General features: G+C 36.9%; 1 protein-coding gene and 2 pseudogenes across 2 annotated transcripts; all 3 read left to right on the top strand.

The window, feature by feature from the left end:
- The first annotated feature begins 3,177 nt into the window (after positions 1 to 3,177).
- Positions 3,178 to 6,850, top strand: LOC149152626 (purple acid phosphatase 4-like; annotated as a pseudogene). Its single transcript, XR_016263735.1, has 7 exons — positions 3,178 to 3,971; positions 4,084 to 4,126; positions 4,266 to 4,445; positions 4,541 to 4,697; positions 5,257 to 5,397; positions 5,784 to 5,919; positions 5,995 to 6,850. The product of XR_016263735.1 is annotated as a purple acid phosphatase 4-like (transcript).
- Positions 6,851 to 8,266: 1,416 nt separating this feature from the next.
- On the top strand, positions 8,267 to 10,759 carry LOC149152625 (pentatricopeptide repeat-containing protein At1g73710 pseudogene; annotated as a pseudogene).
- LOC149152624 (amino acid transporter AVT6A-like) lies at positions 10,651 to 11,785 on the top strand. Its single transcript, XM_089443545.1, has 4 exons — positions 10,651 to 10,663; positions 10,776 to 10,979; positions 11,095 to 11,560; positions 11,647 to 11,785. The coding sequence occupies exons 1-4, from the start codon at positions 10,651 to 10,653 to the stop codon at positions 11,783 to 11,785; spliced, it is 822 nt and encodes a 273-aa protein (XP_089299671.1).
- Positions 11,786 to 15,097: the final 3,312 nt, after the last annotated feature.

Here is a 15,097-nt window from a genome sequence, read left to right as displayed (position 1 = left end):
TGCCAGCTCTGTGAAGCTCAAGAGGAAACAATGGAGCATATACTCAATAGTTGCATTTTCATCTCCTGGTTATGGGACATATTTGACACTATCTTTCAACAAACCAACAGGGATAAAGGAAGTATCACTAATACCCTCAATAATTGGAGAAAAATTTTTTCAGATCATGATTTTCTCAACTCATCTTGGGCCCTAACACCAAGCTTCATCATATGGAACATTTGGAAAGAGAGGAATAGATGAATATTTAAGGATGAAAAGAATCCTCCACAACGACTGTTGGAGTTGATCCTGAAACAGCTGAAGGAGACAGTGGGAACCACTGTTTGTAACTACCCTAAAAAGCCTCCCTTAGAAGCAGATTTAAAAATTCTCAGGCAATTAGGTATGCAAGGACTCACTCTTCAAGGCTTAGACAGGAAGGTTATCTCAAAGGACACGGAGAAGGATTTATGGCATCCTCCCCCGGAAGGATATTTGAAATACAACATTGATGGGGCTTCAAAAGGTAACTCGGGAATTGTTGGGTATGGAGGGGTATTAAGGGATGAAGAGGGATGCATTATCTGCATCTTCCACTGTCACTTAGGAATAGCCACCAATAATATGGCCGAACTAATGGCTTTGGAGCATTGCTTAGAATAGCTGAGTCAAAACAACGGTTCGAATGTTATAATAGAAGCGGACTTTGAGTTAATCATCAACTCAGTGAAAAGAATTAGTAGTGGAACAACACCGGAGAAAGTCTCCAAACACTGGAAACTAATCCGAGTTTTCCAAAGAATTCAGGGTCATCTCCAAGGTCTTCGCACTATCAGTGTCAACCATGTTCGTAGAAAGGCCAATAAATTGGCAGATCCTCTTGCCAACCAAGGTGTCAGCTGCACAGAAGACAGGGTTTCGATTGAGGGGTAGGAGCTGAGCCAAAGAAGAATGAGAGCTCTTTGTTTCGAGCAAGCAGAAGAAGATAGGGTCGTGTTTAGAAACAAAGCCATGGAGGCGAGCTTGAAATGATTATCCTCCGTATGCATCTAAATTTTCTGGAAATCTATTTTTGGGTGGGGGGCAAACCACTGTTGGACGCTGAAAATCCCGGGGTTAGTAAAACGGATATCACTGTTTATCGGATTGTCAATCAGTGGGGAGCCTCTCATATTTACTTGGTTCCAGGTTTAGGCAAAGACAAACCGAATGCGAAACATGACTCCAAACTTTCTGGCAGTCGGATTACATAGAATTTTGGGTTCCAGGAAGTAATACTGCTTCCTTGGCGGTTTTCGGCTGATCGCACCGCTCTCAAGCGGAAAATGGTTTTTGCGATTTTGTAGCGATTCCATTCGGCTTCCAACACATGGTAGGGAGGTGGATTCGTATACCGCCCTCCATCGACACTATCATCTGGTCATCTTGTTCGATGCGAAATCAATCTCATCCGTTGGATTTCACAGTGCGGATCAATGGTCAAGACTGTTTGTGCTGTTTTGTGGGGCGGGAATGTTATACACTGTTCATCCTTGCTGGACGATCTACTCCTCAGTCGTCAATTTGGGTGCGGTGATGGACTGCTCAGATTTTAGGGGCTTATCGTGGGGCTTGGGAGAGAAAGATTCCAAGGGTTTTCCTTTTTCTTCCAAACTCAGGATACAAACATGGTTAGTATTCCTTGGGTTATGAGGTTTTCATTGTAAGGCCAGAGATTTTGCCTTAGGTGGCTAGTTTTTTATCTTTCCTATTTCCTCGGCGTTGGGTGGACGTTTATATATATTGTAAACTAAATTTGGCTTAATGAAATAGAAGGATCGACACTTGCTTAAGCAAAAAAAAAAGAAATCAATGCATTTAGAAATTAACCTATACATTGAGATCAATGTGTTAGAAATTAAATAGACATAGAAATAGAATATAATTTGACTTATAAAAATAAAAACAAAAATAAAAAATTGGCTATGTGCATTAAAATGAAATCTTTGATTTCAGTGTTTGTTTCAATCATTCAACATTATTTCTGATGTAACTCTTGAATTATAATTTTGAATAATACTTTATATGTTCTCAACAAACTAAAAAAACTGAGTAAATTTAAAATGATTCGATTTGGATCAAACATATGCTATACATACAGTTGATCATTTACAAATTTTATTTGACCACCCATAACTAAAGCCATCTAGATCCATCTTAACCCGAGATTTATTAAGGACCAAAAAAGATCAAATCCCTTGAAATGTTTATATCTTTCAAATTTTACATTCTGAAAATAGTTTACATTAAAAAAAAATTAACTTGATTTAATACTTAATAAATCAGAAGGAAAAAAAAAAAGAAAAAAAAAATTATATATAATATTAATATAAATTAATTAAAGCAAATTTATTAAATATTAAAAAATATCAAAATTATATATATATGAAAATTAGAATAAGAAATCAAACCAATATCTTTTGCATAACGTTTATAGCTCATTCATTCATTTTGTCCTACATACGTGTAAAAATTTATTTAGACACTTAATTAAATCATTATATCTGTTAATGGCAAGTTATATTGTTTTTTATTTTTCATAAAAAAAAATTTTGATTTTTAATTTTATTAAAAAAATTGATTTTTTTTTTTTTTTTTTTTTAAATCTACAAAAAAAAATATATTAAAGTTATTTTTCTGAAAATTAAAATATTTTTTCATTTCTTAAATGACTTTTTATAATCTTTAAATTTGAATTGTTAGAAATAAAAAATCAATTATAAAATATATATTTATAAAAATATAAAAATTAAAGCTGATGCCACCCTATCAAGTGAGAATGAGTGAAACCAAATCATATGACAATGTCCAAAACTAATAGTGTTTGAGCAAATAAGGAAGCTCTCGCTATCATACCACCCGCCAATAAATATAAATATTTATATTTACGCTGTAAGGCGTTTCCCTCTGAAAGCAACTCCCCTCTCTGCTTCCCTGTCATCTTGTAATCCACACGATTATATGTTAGACGATTGCAACAATTTCAGCTGTTGATCGTTGATTCAAAAGGGTTTCCCAAACAGTTTAGGCGTTTCATTTGGCATCGGATCAAATAATTTCATCCAGGCAGCTGAACCGGGCTCTAGTGCTACATGCGTCCCACTAACCCTGTCATTCCCTACCTGAACACTTTCGTTATGCACATCAGGGCATATGTTCTGTTGGACATTTTATAGAAGAGCTCCATACCCTCGTCCAACTTCCCTTCTTTGCAAAGACCATCCATCAGAGCAGTAAATGCAATAACATCAGGGTTATGCCCTTCGTTTAGCATCTGATACAGCAGTTTCTTGGCCTCTCGGAGCTTACCTTCTTTACACAGTCGATCCATGAGGGCAGTAAATGTGATTGTGTCCGGGTCATAACCCTTCTGCAGCATCACAGCTAACAACCCGAACGCCTCGTAGGTTTTCCCGATCTTGCAGAGCCCGTCTATTAGGCTACTATATGTAAAAAGATCGGGAACCTGTTGTTTGCCCACCATTTCTTTGAAAAGTTTGACAGCGTCCTCCATCTTGCCCTTCCTGCAAAGCCCTTTGATGAGGGTACTGAAGGTTATAACATCTGGAATATAGCCATGTGTTTCTATTCCTTCAAACACTTTGAATGCATGATCCAGTCTACCTGTTTGACAGTGAGAATTGATGATAATGTTCAATGTTATTAGATCTGGAACAATCTCTTTTTCGCCCATAAGTCTGTAAACGGACAGCGCTGATTCATGTCGACTTTGTCGGACTAGGGTACTTAACAAAAGGTTGCAGGTCATGAGAGAGGGGATGTATTTAGATTCAGCTGAAGGCAGATGCTTGAAGGTGTCCACCGCCTCTTGAAGCCTGTTGGCGTGGCAGAGTTTTTTGATGCGCATGTCTGCAAAGGCATTGAATGCATGGAAGGGATGTCGAAACAGAAATACAAGCAACATTTTCAATCTGTACATGTTTCTCCAGGTACTGTAACTCCCAGATCATTTTTTATTTCTTGTGACAGTTGTAAAGGGGCGTCAACATTTCATTCTGAGTACAAACCCATAGTTAAATAATTAGAGTATTTGTTGTACAGGAACTGGGAGAATCCAACCAAAAAAAACAGGGCATGAATGAAGGTAAGTACTTTGTCTGCTCACCTCTTGAATCTCTGTTTGTAGTTATTGATAAATTCTTTCTGAAATTTTTGTGTCAAGGAAAATCAATGTTTTATCAGATATTTTGAAGTTTCAGATTTCAATATGTTTTTTTGGGTAGATGCCATCGACATTAACAATGAAGTTTCAGTCTCAGATCGCTGTAATTGCCCTGTTACTGTGCTTCTTCTTGTCATGTGGGCAGCTTGTATCAAAACAAGCTGATGGGTCTCTCAATATCTTAGTAGTTGGAGATTGGGGAAGAAAAGGGCTCTACAACCAGTCCCAAGTGGCATATCAGGCATGATTTTCAGACCTTCATTTATATATAATATCTGGCATATTTTTTTTCCCTGTATATATGCATGAGTTCATTGTTTTGTAAATGGATTATAGATGGGAAGAATAGCAGAGGATCTGGATGTAGATTTCATCATCTCCACTGGTGACAACTTCTATGAGAACGGGCTAACAGGTGTATCAGACCCAGCCTTTTTACAATCATTTTCTCAAATGTACACTGCAAAGAGTCTACAAAAACCTTGGTATGCTGGTATGTTTGATTACCTCTATGCAGCATAATTTTATTTACATTCACATGTTTGTTCAATATGTATTATATATATATTTTTAGTTAAGATGTTTTTTGATTTAATATGGTTAATTGGGTTTATCTTGTGATTGGGGTGATTGGGGAATGATATCACTCTGTTTTTCTTACAACATGTAATAATTTTTTTGATTTAATGTTGTCAATTACGTTTATCTTGTCTGATTGGGGAATGATGTCAATCTTTTTCTACATGATGGGAGAATTTTTTTGACTTAATATTGTTAAGTAGGTTTATCTTGTCTGATGGGGAATGATGTCAATCTTTTTTGCGGCATTCAATTAGGGCAAGGAACATGAATACTCTGGAGGACTAGAACATGTATATTCCTCATATAAAATATTCTCTGAAGACTAGAACATGTATATTCCTTATATAAAGAATAAAATATTTTCTACACCAAAAAAATACTTAACAAATGATATAAACTACTCAAACCACAGTTTGATATTAATATTTCTGTGTTTTCTATATTAATCATGAAATCATATACCTCTGCAGTTTTAGGCAACCATGACTACAGAGGGGACGTTTTGGCCCAGCTGGATCCAGTTTTGAAAGAAATTGATAGCAGGTGGCTTTGTCAGAGATCATTCACCCTCAAATACAACCTCAGTACATTACCTTTTTCTTCTGCAAATGGTATGTTATAAATTCATAACTTGCCATTCCAAATTTCATATTTTTGTTTGCACTACTTTATCTATGTTGGAAGTAATGCTTCCATATCATGTATAATTGTTATTAAGAATTATGAAAAATCAATCTAGAAATTATGTTTCCAGTAATTATGATCCACATATATCAATCTAGAAATTATGTTTACCATTTATAAATTGTAATTATTAACTATAATTATTATCTAAATGTGTCGAAATCCTTAATTTATGTAGTATTTGCATTTTTACCAAAATTAATCCAACCAAGAACAAGCCATAGTTGTTTGGCACAGGAAGAGGTTTCTCATGAGAATGAAAAATTGTTTTTTCTGTTTTTGTCTTTTCTAAATATCCCTTTTTGGGTTGCAGACCTAGAATGTCCTTCAACTGCGGAGCTGTATTTTGTGGATACATTGTCGATAAATACTGGAAGATAACCAATGAAGATACCTATGATTGGCGGGGTGTTATTCCTCGAGATACATATCTTCGACAACAGTTGCAGGTAAAGTTATAAATATAGAAAGTCATAATTAGATGTGCAGCCAGATAGATAAATATAACCTATGAAATTGAACAGGACTTGGAAACAGGTCTGAGGAGTTCAAATGCAACATGGAAATTAGTAATTGGGCATCATACACTAAGAAGTGTTGGTGATCATGGTGACACAGAAGAACTCGTTCAACAATTGTTACCGATCCTGGAAGCAAGTTATATGTTTTACCATTTTTCTTTTTAAGAATGTATAATTTTAAAAAGTATTTGTTAAAATTTTGATTTTTTTAAAATGACCATTCATATATCTATTAAATTTTCAAAATAAATACTCTCTATTTGTTCTGTCTCAGAAATATAACGTAGATCTCTATATCAATGGACATGATCATTGCCTAGAGCATATCAAAAGTCTTACCAGGTAATTACACCGTAAGGCGTTTCCCTCTGAAAGCAACTCCCCTCTCTGCTTACCTGTCATCTTGTAATCCACACGATTATATGTTAGACGATTGCAACAATTTCATTCGTTGATCGTTGATTCAAAAGGGTTGCCCAAACGGTTTGGGCGTTTCATTTGGCATCGGATCGAATAGTTTCATCCAGGCAGCTGAACCGGGCTCTAGTGCTACATGCGTCCCACTAACCCTGTCATTCCCTACCTGAACACTTTCGTTATGCACATCAGGGCATATGTTTCTGTTGGACATTTTATAGAAGAGCTCCATACCCTCGTCCAACTTCCCTTCTTTACAAAGACCGTCCATCAGAGCAGTAAATGCAATAACATCAGGGTTATACCCTTCGTTTAGCATCTAATACAACAGTTTCTTGGCCTCTCGGAGCTTACCTTCTTTACACAGTCGATCCATGAGGGCAGTAAATGTGATTGTGTCCGGCTCATAACCCTTCTGCAGCATCACAGCTAACAACCCGAACGCCTCGTAGGTTTTCCCGATCTTGCAGAGCCCGTCTATTAGGCTACTATATGTAAAAAGATCGGGAACCTGTTGTTTGCCCACCATTTCTTTGAAAAGTTTGACAGCGTCCTCCATCTTGCCCTTCCTGCAAAGCCCTTTGATGAGGGTACTGAAGGTTATAACATCTGGAATATAGCCATGTGTTTCTATTCCTTCAACACTTTGAATGCATGATCCAGTCTACCTGTTTGACAGTGAGAATTGATGATAATGTTCAAAGTTATCAGATCTGGAACAATCTCTTTTTCACCCATAAGTCTGTAAACGGACAACGCTGATTCATGTCGACTTTGTCGGACTAGGGTACTTAACAAAAGGTTGCAGGTCATGAGAGAGGGGATGTATTTAGATTCAACTGAAGGCAAATGCTTGAAGGTGTCCACCGCCTCTTGAAGCCTGTTGGCGTGGCAGAGTTTTTTGATGCGCATGTCTGCAGAGGCATTGAATGCATGGAAGGGATGTCGAAACAGAAATACAAGCAACATTTTCAATATGTACATGTTTCTCCAGGTACTGTAACTCCCAGATCATTTTTTATTTCTTGTGACAGTTGTAAAGGGGCGTCAACATTTCATTCTGAGTACAAACCCATGAGATTACATTCCTCTTCCATCGAAAATGACGCATATCCATTTCAGAATCATGGTGGCAAACCCTCAAACGAAGAAGTCATGGAGAATAGAAGTAATGAGTGCTTAGTGTCAGGCCAATTAGACGAAAACCAGGATTTGTTATATGAGGAATTTAGTAATCTTTCAGAAACCCAAACAGATGGTGTTCGACATAAGGATGGATTAGGAACCACAGATGATTCGAAGAGTGACACAGCACAGTTTGGGGTGGAGGGAAGGGCTTTGCAGGGGTTTAAGTGCTGTTCCGGTGTGGTGGGTAGGGTTGGGAAATGGTTCGAGGGCAGGACTGAAGACAAGGGAATTTGAGAAAGCTGAACAGTTCTTCAGGGACTGGTCTTCTGGGAAAATCTTTCTAGGAAATACTACAAATGTTTGTTCATCTAAATCAGAGCCTGATCGACAGCAACCGAAGGATTTCTTCTATATTAGTCGTCGGTGTGAAGTAAAAAATCATTTTGAGGACCCACTGGGTAAAAGGGACTGCTCTCCAAATAATTTTCCTGAAGGAGTGCTCATTAAAGGGTTATTAGATGATAAGTGCATGGATCCTTGCAGAGAGAATGATCAAGTTCAGAGGCCACGCAGTTCTTACATGTATAATACATTAATTGATACTTATGGGAAGGCAGGCCGCCTAAAAGAAGCTTCCAAGTTATTTTCTGAGATGTTAAAAGAAGGAATAGGCCCAAATGTTGTAACATTCAATACCATGATTCACATCTATGGATCTTATGGATATCTTGACGAAGCAGATGCCCTTATGGTGAAAATGGAATAGCTTCATTGCTTGCTTGACACAAGGACGTATAACACTCTTATAGCATTACATGCTCAAAATGACAATATTGATAAAGCATTTTGTTACTTCACAAAGATGAAGGAAGCAGGACTCGTTCCTGATACTGTGGGTTGTCGAACTATTTTATATGCATTTTGTATTAAACACATGGTCAGTGAAGTAGAAGCTGTTCATGGTCAGTGAAGTAGAAGCTGTTGTCAGGGAGATGGATGGATTGGGCATTCATGTGGATGAGTACTCCGAATCAGCTGTTATTAGGATGTATATAGATCCGGGGATGCTTGAGAAAGCATGGGCATGGTTTGAAAGGTTCCATCTTGCTGGAGGAATGAGCTGTGAATGCTATGCTGCCAATATTGATGCATATGGGGAACAGGGTTGTTGGTTAGAAGCTGAAAAGGTGTTTAAGCGCAGTCAAGAAAGAGGCGAGGGTCAAACTGTATTAGAATTTAATGTCATGATTAAGGCCTATGGGATTGCAAAAGTCCATGACAAGGTTCTGAAGTTGTTTGAAAGAATGGAAGTTCAAGGGGTTTTGCCTGACAGATGTACATATGCTTCTGTCATTCAGACACTTGCAAGTTCAGGACTTCTAGATGAATCAAAACACTTTATTACCAAAATGCAGGAAGCAGGGTTTGTGCCTAACTGTTCATCATTTTGTGCTGTTATTGCCGCCTATGGAAGATTGGGTCGCACTGCAGAGGCAGAGAAGACGTTTGAAAAGATGGTTAAAGCAGGTGTGGAGCCAGATGTTTTTGTTTATGGTGCCTTGATAAATTCATTTGCTGAAGCTGGATGTGTGGAAGAAGCTGTACGTTACTTTCAAATAATGCAAAATGTTGGTTTTGCAGGGAACTCTGTGGTGTATAGTTCTTTGATTAAGGTTTATAGTAAACGTGGTCTTTTGAAGGAAGGACAAGAAACGTACAAACGCATACAGGAATTGGGTGTTGAGCCAGATGCCTTTTTATCAGGCTGTATGCTTGACCTTTATGCTCGCACTGATATGGTGACTGAAGCACAAGAAGTGTTCAAAGTCTTGAAGGGAAAGCAGCAGGCAAATGAATTTTCTTTTTCCATGATGTTGTCCTTATACAAAAAGAATGGAAGGCTTAATGAAGCCACTGAAATTACAAAGGAAATGTTAGAATCAGGATTTCTTACTAACATTCTTTCTTTTAATAGTGTCATTAGCCTATTCATTGCAGATGGAAGATTGAGAGAGGCTGCTGAAGTTTTTCATCAAATGTTAAAACTAAAGGCTTCACCCAATGAGAATACATACAAAACACTGGGCATTCTTCTGAAGAGAGGAGGCATTCCAAGAGAGGCAGTAGAGCAACTCGATGTTGCACGTAAAAGTGGGCTTCCACATGGTATTCAGGCCTTGAGAATGACAATCTTTTCTGCAGTGGGGATGCATGCTGAAGCTTTGGAAGCTTGTGATGAACTGAGAGCTTCTGGGTTGGATTTTGATGTGTCTTCTTACAATGCTGTTATATATGCACTTGGTAGTGCTGGGAGGATTAATGAAGCTTACAAGATGTTCATGATCATGCACGCCAAAGGTCTTGAACCAGATACAATTACTTATGCAAGTATGATAATTAGCTATGGGAAGCTAGGATTGGTAGACGGTGTTAGGAGAATGTTTTACAAAATGAAACAGAAGGGTTTTCAGCCAAACGAATTCACGTTCAAGGCAGTTATAGATGCCTATAAAAGTGTTGGGAAGTTTGCTCTAGCCAGATTTGTTACCCAGGAGAGGGAGTTCATGCATCAGTGGCAAGATCATGGTCACGTTACATAAGATTATGCAGATCGGATTTCGAGCTCCATTTCATGTGCAAAGCTTTTAAAAGGAAGCTGGCATATCCTGTATTCATGTTGTTGTGTCTTTTAACATTTTGTAAAATTGTAACATGTTATTTTTTGGGGAAATTTAAATCTATGCTCCTTGTATAGAGAAATTGTGGATAAAAGGGTACTAGTAGTTCTTTTAGTGTATAACAAAAATTCAAATAAAAAGACATTGGTCACTCCCTCCTCCAATATAAATTAAGGCTTTGAAAACAGATTGCAAGCTTTGGGTTTTTGAAGTGGGAAGTTTTGATATTTCTGCCTCACAATAATAAGAGTAATTAGGGTTTTGATATTTTATTTTGTATGACAAGAGAAAAGATGGGCATTATGGATGCTACTATTGTTGTTTCACCAGATAGATAGGCACTTGTATTCGACAGCTACTGAATCTGTCAATTTTTCTCTTCATATTCTGGTCAGAGATTAGTTACATCTTATTTAGCATAAAGCATTTCCCACTAATGGCTTCGTTCAGTATAGATTAAGGCTTTGAAGGCAGTCTGCAAGCTATGGGGTTTTGAAGTGGAAAGTTTTGATGTTTCTGCTTCATGCCTATATTGATGTGTTCATTTCCATGAATTTGCAGATTCTTTGAAATTCACTTCTTCATTATCAGTTGCACTTGCTGTTGTATTTGTTGTGATTATGGCTGGTATTGTGATTGTAAAGTTGTTCAGTGGCACCGTCAAAGCACCAAGATTGTTACGAGATATTGTGGATTTTACTTCGTTCTTGAAGCTTTTCACTGTGGTGCCAGTTATTGTGACTGCTTACATCTGTCATTACAATGGTATGGATTATTTTCCTCCATCTCTGGTCCTGCAGTGTAGTATCTTAGAGTTCATTAGTTGAATTTGCATTTAAAATTATGTTATAATGAATTGTGATGTCTTTGCGCCATGCAGTTCATTCCATATACAATGAACTTGAGGACCCTTCAGAAATGCAGCCCATTGTTCACACAACATTGGCATCGTGCTCAATTGTATACATAAGTACAAGCTTTTTTGGCTTTCTTCTGTTTGGAGACCAGACCATGGATGATGTCCTGGCCAATTTTGACACCAACTTGGGAGTTCCGTACAGTGTTGTGCTGAATGACATTGTTCGTGTGACCTATGTTGTACATCTGATGCTGGTCTTTCCTCTCATTTTTTTTTCCCTGGGACTTAATCTTGATGGGCTTGTCTTTCCAGCGAAAAAGCATCTTGTTTTGGATAATAAGAGGTTCATTTTGATCACTGCTGGGTTAATTGGAATCGTTTTCCTTGGGGCATCATTCATACCAAGTATCTGGGATGCATTTCAATTCACAGGGGCCACAGCAGCAGTTTGTATTGGGTTCATCTTCCCAGCTCCCGTTGTTCTCAGGTAGAAAAAAGTTGTTTTTCATTTCTAGTTTCGTCTTTCACCTTGCTTGTATGTAACTTCTAACCTCAATTATTTTTTAATTGCAGAGACACCCATGGAATCTCAACCAGGAAGGACATATTTATTGCATTGTTCATGATTTTTCTGGCAGTGGTTTCAAGTTCAATTGCTATAGTGAGTGACATTAATTCTTTGTTCAACAAAGAGGAGGAAGGCCCTCCATGATCTTGAGAATGATTTTTTATGAGCAGGTGGTGCACATACTTATAAAGATTATTTGGAACAGAACCGAGAAAATAACGCTGATTTGGGAATTTGCTTATAGAATTGGTGGATAAACTTTTGTAAAGCCTTGTATCATCCTGCCATGGTCGCTCGGCCTTCTAGTTAAAGATACTACTGTATTTGTAGTTGTAAACATTGAAAAGGAATATAGTTGATCTCGCATCAATGATTGAGCGATTCAACTAATCATCCATGAATAGTTGAGAGCCTGTCAAGCGGAAGATTGAAGGTCTGGTTTCTGTCAATAATACCCAACCTCACATAAGTTTGAGGTGCACCAAAATGCATCCCATTGTGTGTGATGATTCCATTTCTCTTCAATAACTTCTCACAATCTTCATCCTCCTTTCCTTCACATTTTAGCCCTGCAAATGTTGCATTGATACAGACGGCCAGAGTAAGAGTAATTAGTCCATTTTGCCAAGTATTTTCATTTCAACCATTTAAAGTAGAGACATCAACTCAGTTCCACCATTCATTGATGTCTCTACTTCAACAGACAGATAGACCCATTTGAAATATACATACCTTACATGACATGCATAAGTACCAGTCAAACTCCAAGCCATTGAGTACACACATGCACACAAAAACAAGCATACACATACAGACCCAAAGAAACAGAGTACAAGGTCTGCCAACATTCAAGTTAAAGTGAGAAAGAAAAGGTAGCACAACAAATTGCATATAATTGTAAAAGAATCAACATTACTTACCCAATCTGACTTCCTGCATGACCTGTACTTTTAGATACCGTGAACAGCATAAGATCTTGATCTGCAAGAGCATCGATAGAGGGGTAATGTGGCCAGTGATAGGCTAAATCGTAGAGAAAAGTGTATGTTGGGTTCAAGCAAGCTAGTAATGGAAGAGAATAACAAAGCTAAAAAGTTGTGAGGTAAGAGACAAATGAATGTTAAAAAATAGAACTAATACAAAACCAACTGACCTGAAAGAAATTCAGTGAAACCTTTTAGTGGGAACGCCGAGATCCATGGATTAGATCCGATGAAGTCTTTTTATTGAAACAAGGGTTCCAAATCAATTCAAAATTGAAATAGGTAGACTGAGGAGAGAGTGCCAATCTAGATCTAGGTGGGAAGGTATACTCCAAAGGAAGCAAATCTAAACTTCATTAAAAAAAAAACTAGTGAGTGATCCAATTAGCTTAGAAATAAATAAAATTTAATGAAGAAACAAGCCTAAATCAATACTCTGATAAAAAAATGATATATTTCTAATCCTCTCAACAAATGAACCTAGTTGACAAATGCAACAACCTGAAAAGAAATTAACCAAAAACAAATGATAATTAGAGAATACAATAACATTAAGGGAAAATGACTTACTTTGTTGCAGTGGCCAAATCTGGGTTTAATTTTTTTTTTTATCTCAGGTAGGTAACAGAGATTATTTCTCCAAGAAACATTATGGTTTCATTGACAACAAAAAGAGGTTGGTGGAGAAATGTATTATTTACCAATAAACGAGAAACGTGTATAGAATCACAGCATTGGTAACTTAACAACTAGGTCGATCCAATGAAATTATATTGAGATCCATGTTTGATATCCAGCACTCATATCGCCTCATTTTTGGTGAGTTTTGTTTTTCCACGAGTCAAAAGTTCCACTCTTTATTATTGTTTATTTGAAAAGAGATAATCAGCCAGAACTCCAAAAATAAATTCCACAGGGAAAGTTCACCTTCAATAAACAGAACTCTGACTTCCGTCATAATTCAAACTAGATTTAAGGTCAAATTTACTCAGGAAAATAGGGCAGTTTGAATACTATTTATCCTGAGCTCAACACACTTTTCCTTGACTTATAACTACCCACTGAATCTATTTAAATATATAGAGGTGCCTTGTGTGTGGTAAGAAATATGAAGAAACATGACGTTGGATTGTCTAGAAAAGATCTGTAAGGCAATCTAGAAAGAAACATGACATCGGATTTGTCTAAAGAAGATATGTTCGGCACTTATTTAAGACTGAAGAGGTGGCTTGTCTGTAGGGAAATCTGATTAGATTCAAAGCATTGTGATCAGACTGGATCTTATTAGCCATCCACAGTTTTAGAGTTTGAAAGTCTGAATTGGTTAATATGTAGATGTGCATGGATTAATCTTCTAGACAAGCATATGACTATTCACAAGATTTAGAGAGATAAAATTCCGAGATTTATGAAAAGCAAACCCATGAAATCATTTGCCAAAGATGTTTCCATTAATCAAGAACATGATATTGGAAGGCTCGAAGACGCTATTAGAATACAATTTAGCAAAAAAAACATGACATTGATTATATCTAGAGAAGATCTGTCCAACAATGTGGGAAGAAACATGAGATTGGATTCGTTTGGAAAAGATCTGTCCAACAATTCAAGCCCTAGGGGAAAAACAAGATAACTAAGATCTTTCAAGAAGATAAAACGCCAATAGAGGAAGATTTCATCAGACATAGGTTCGAGTCAAGTAGAAAGGAGAGTAGATGTGGTGAACAACATCAACGAATGTGCCCCCACACAACGTAAAAGCCGAAGAATCAACCAAGAGGCAAGAAACGATACCAAGGTACGTGAACAGATTAATTATGCTACTTTGCTATTTGAAGTTAGAATATAGACACTATTTGAATAGAGTTTATAGAGTTTTAATACCTTTTTATTTATACACTCTTTAGTAGTCCTTTTCTTCTTAGCTATCTGAATTTTGTTATTTATATTTTTATTAAGTTGAAGGTTGAGTTTAGGTTGGGCTAGTTTCATGTCCGGTTTAGCTTTATGTTGGATGGAAGAATAATCTATCCAATTGTGTGATGTTGTCATTAAAAGTATTTAATGTTTGATCGAGTTTGGATGTTCCATAGGAGAGTTTCAATCCTCAACCCTTCACCAAGAAATTTAAACCTAGAGCCTGATAAAGATTAAACCCTACAAACAAACAAAAATAATTTTCACAGTTAAATATGTCCTCTGCTTTAAATTTACATAAACATGGTGAAGTTTTCCTTCTATTTGTATATTTTTCAACATCACTTGATAGTCCCGTAATGCTAGGGAAAATAGAAAACCATTAATCAGCATTTGTAAAAGTCAATCTCCAATAAAAGAACATGGTGGTTCCATGAAGATAATGAATGAGGGAACTAAACAATTGCCTAGACAAGTCAGTGTAGCTTGACAAAATGACTCTCCATGCCCTTGAATGTGGCAGAAGATTGTATATTTTTCAACATCACCTGATAAT

This window comes from Pinus tabuliformis, chromosome 9 (assembly GCF_031772625.1).
Source record: "Pinus tabuliformis cultivar Carrire ecotype Pingquan chromosome 9, CPIR1, whole genome shotgun sequence".
In the NCBI taxonomy this organism is placed as follows: domain Eukaryota; kingdom Viridiplantae; phylum Streptophyta; class Pinopsida; order Pinales; family Pinaceae; genus Pinus; species Pinus tabuliformis.
This window is presented reverse-complemented; position numbering and strand designations above follow the sequence as displayed.

Excerpts from the sequence above, each read along its gene's own strand:
- LOC149152624 (XM_089443545.1), top strand. Across the intron at positions 10,980-11,094 it reads TTACATCTGTCATTACAATG|TTCATTCCATATACAATGAA; the intron begins GTATGGATTATT and ends TGCGCCATGCAG. Across the intron at positions 11,561-11,646 it reads CCAGCTCCCGTTGTTCTCAG|AGACACCCATGGAATCTCAA; the intron begins GTAGAAAAAAGT and ends TTTTAATTGCAG.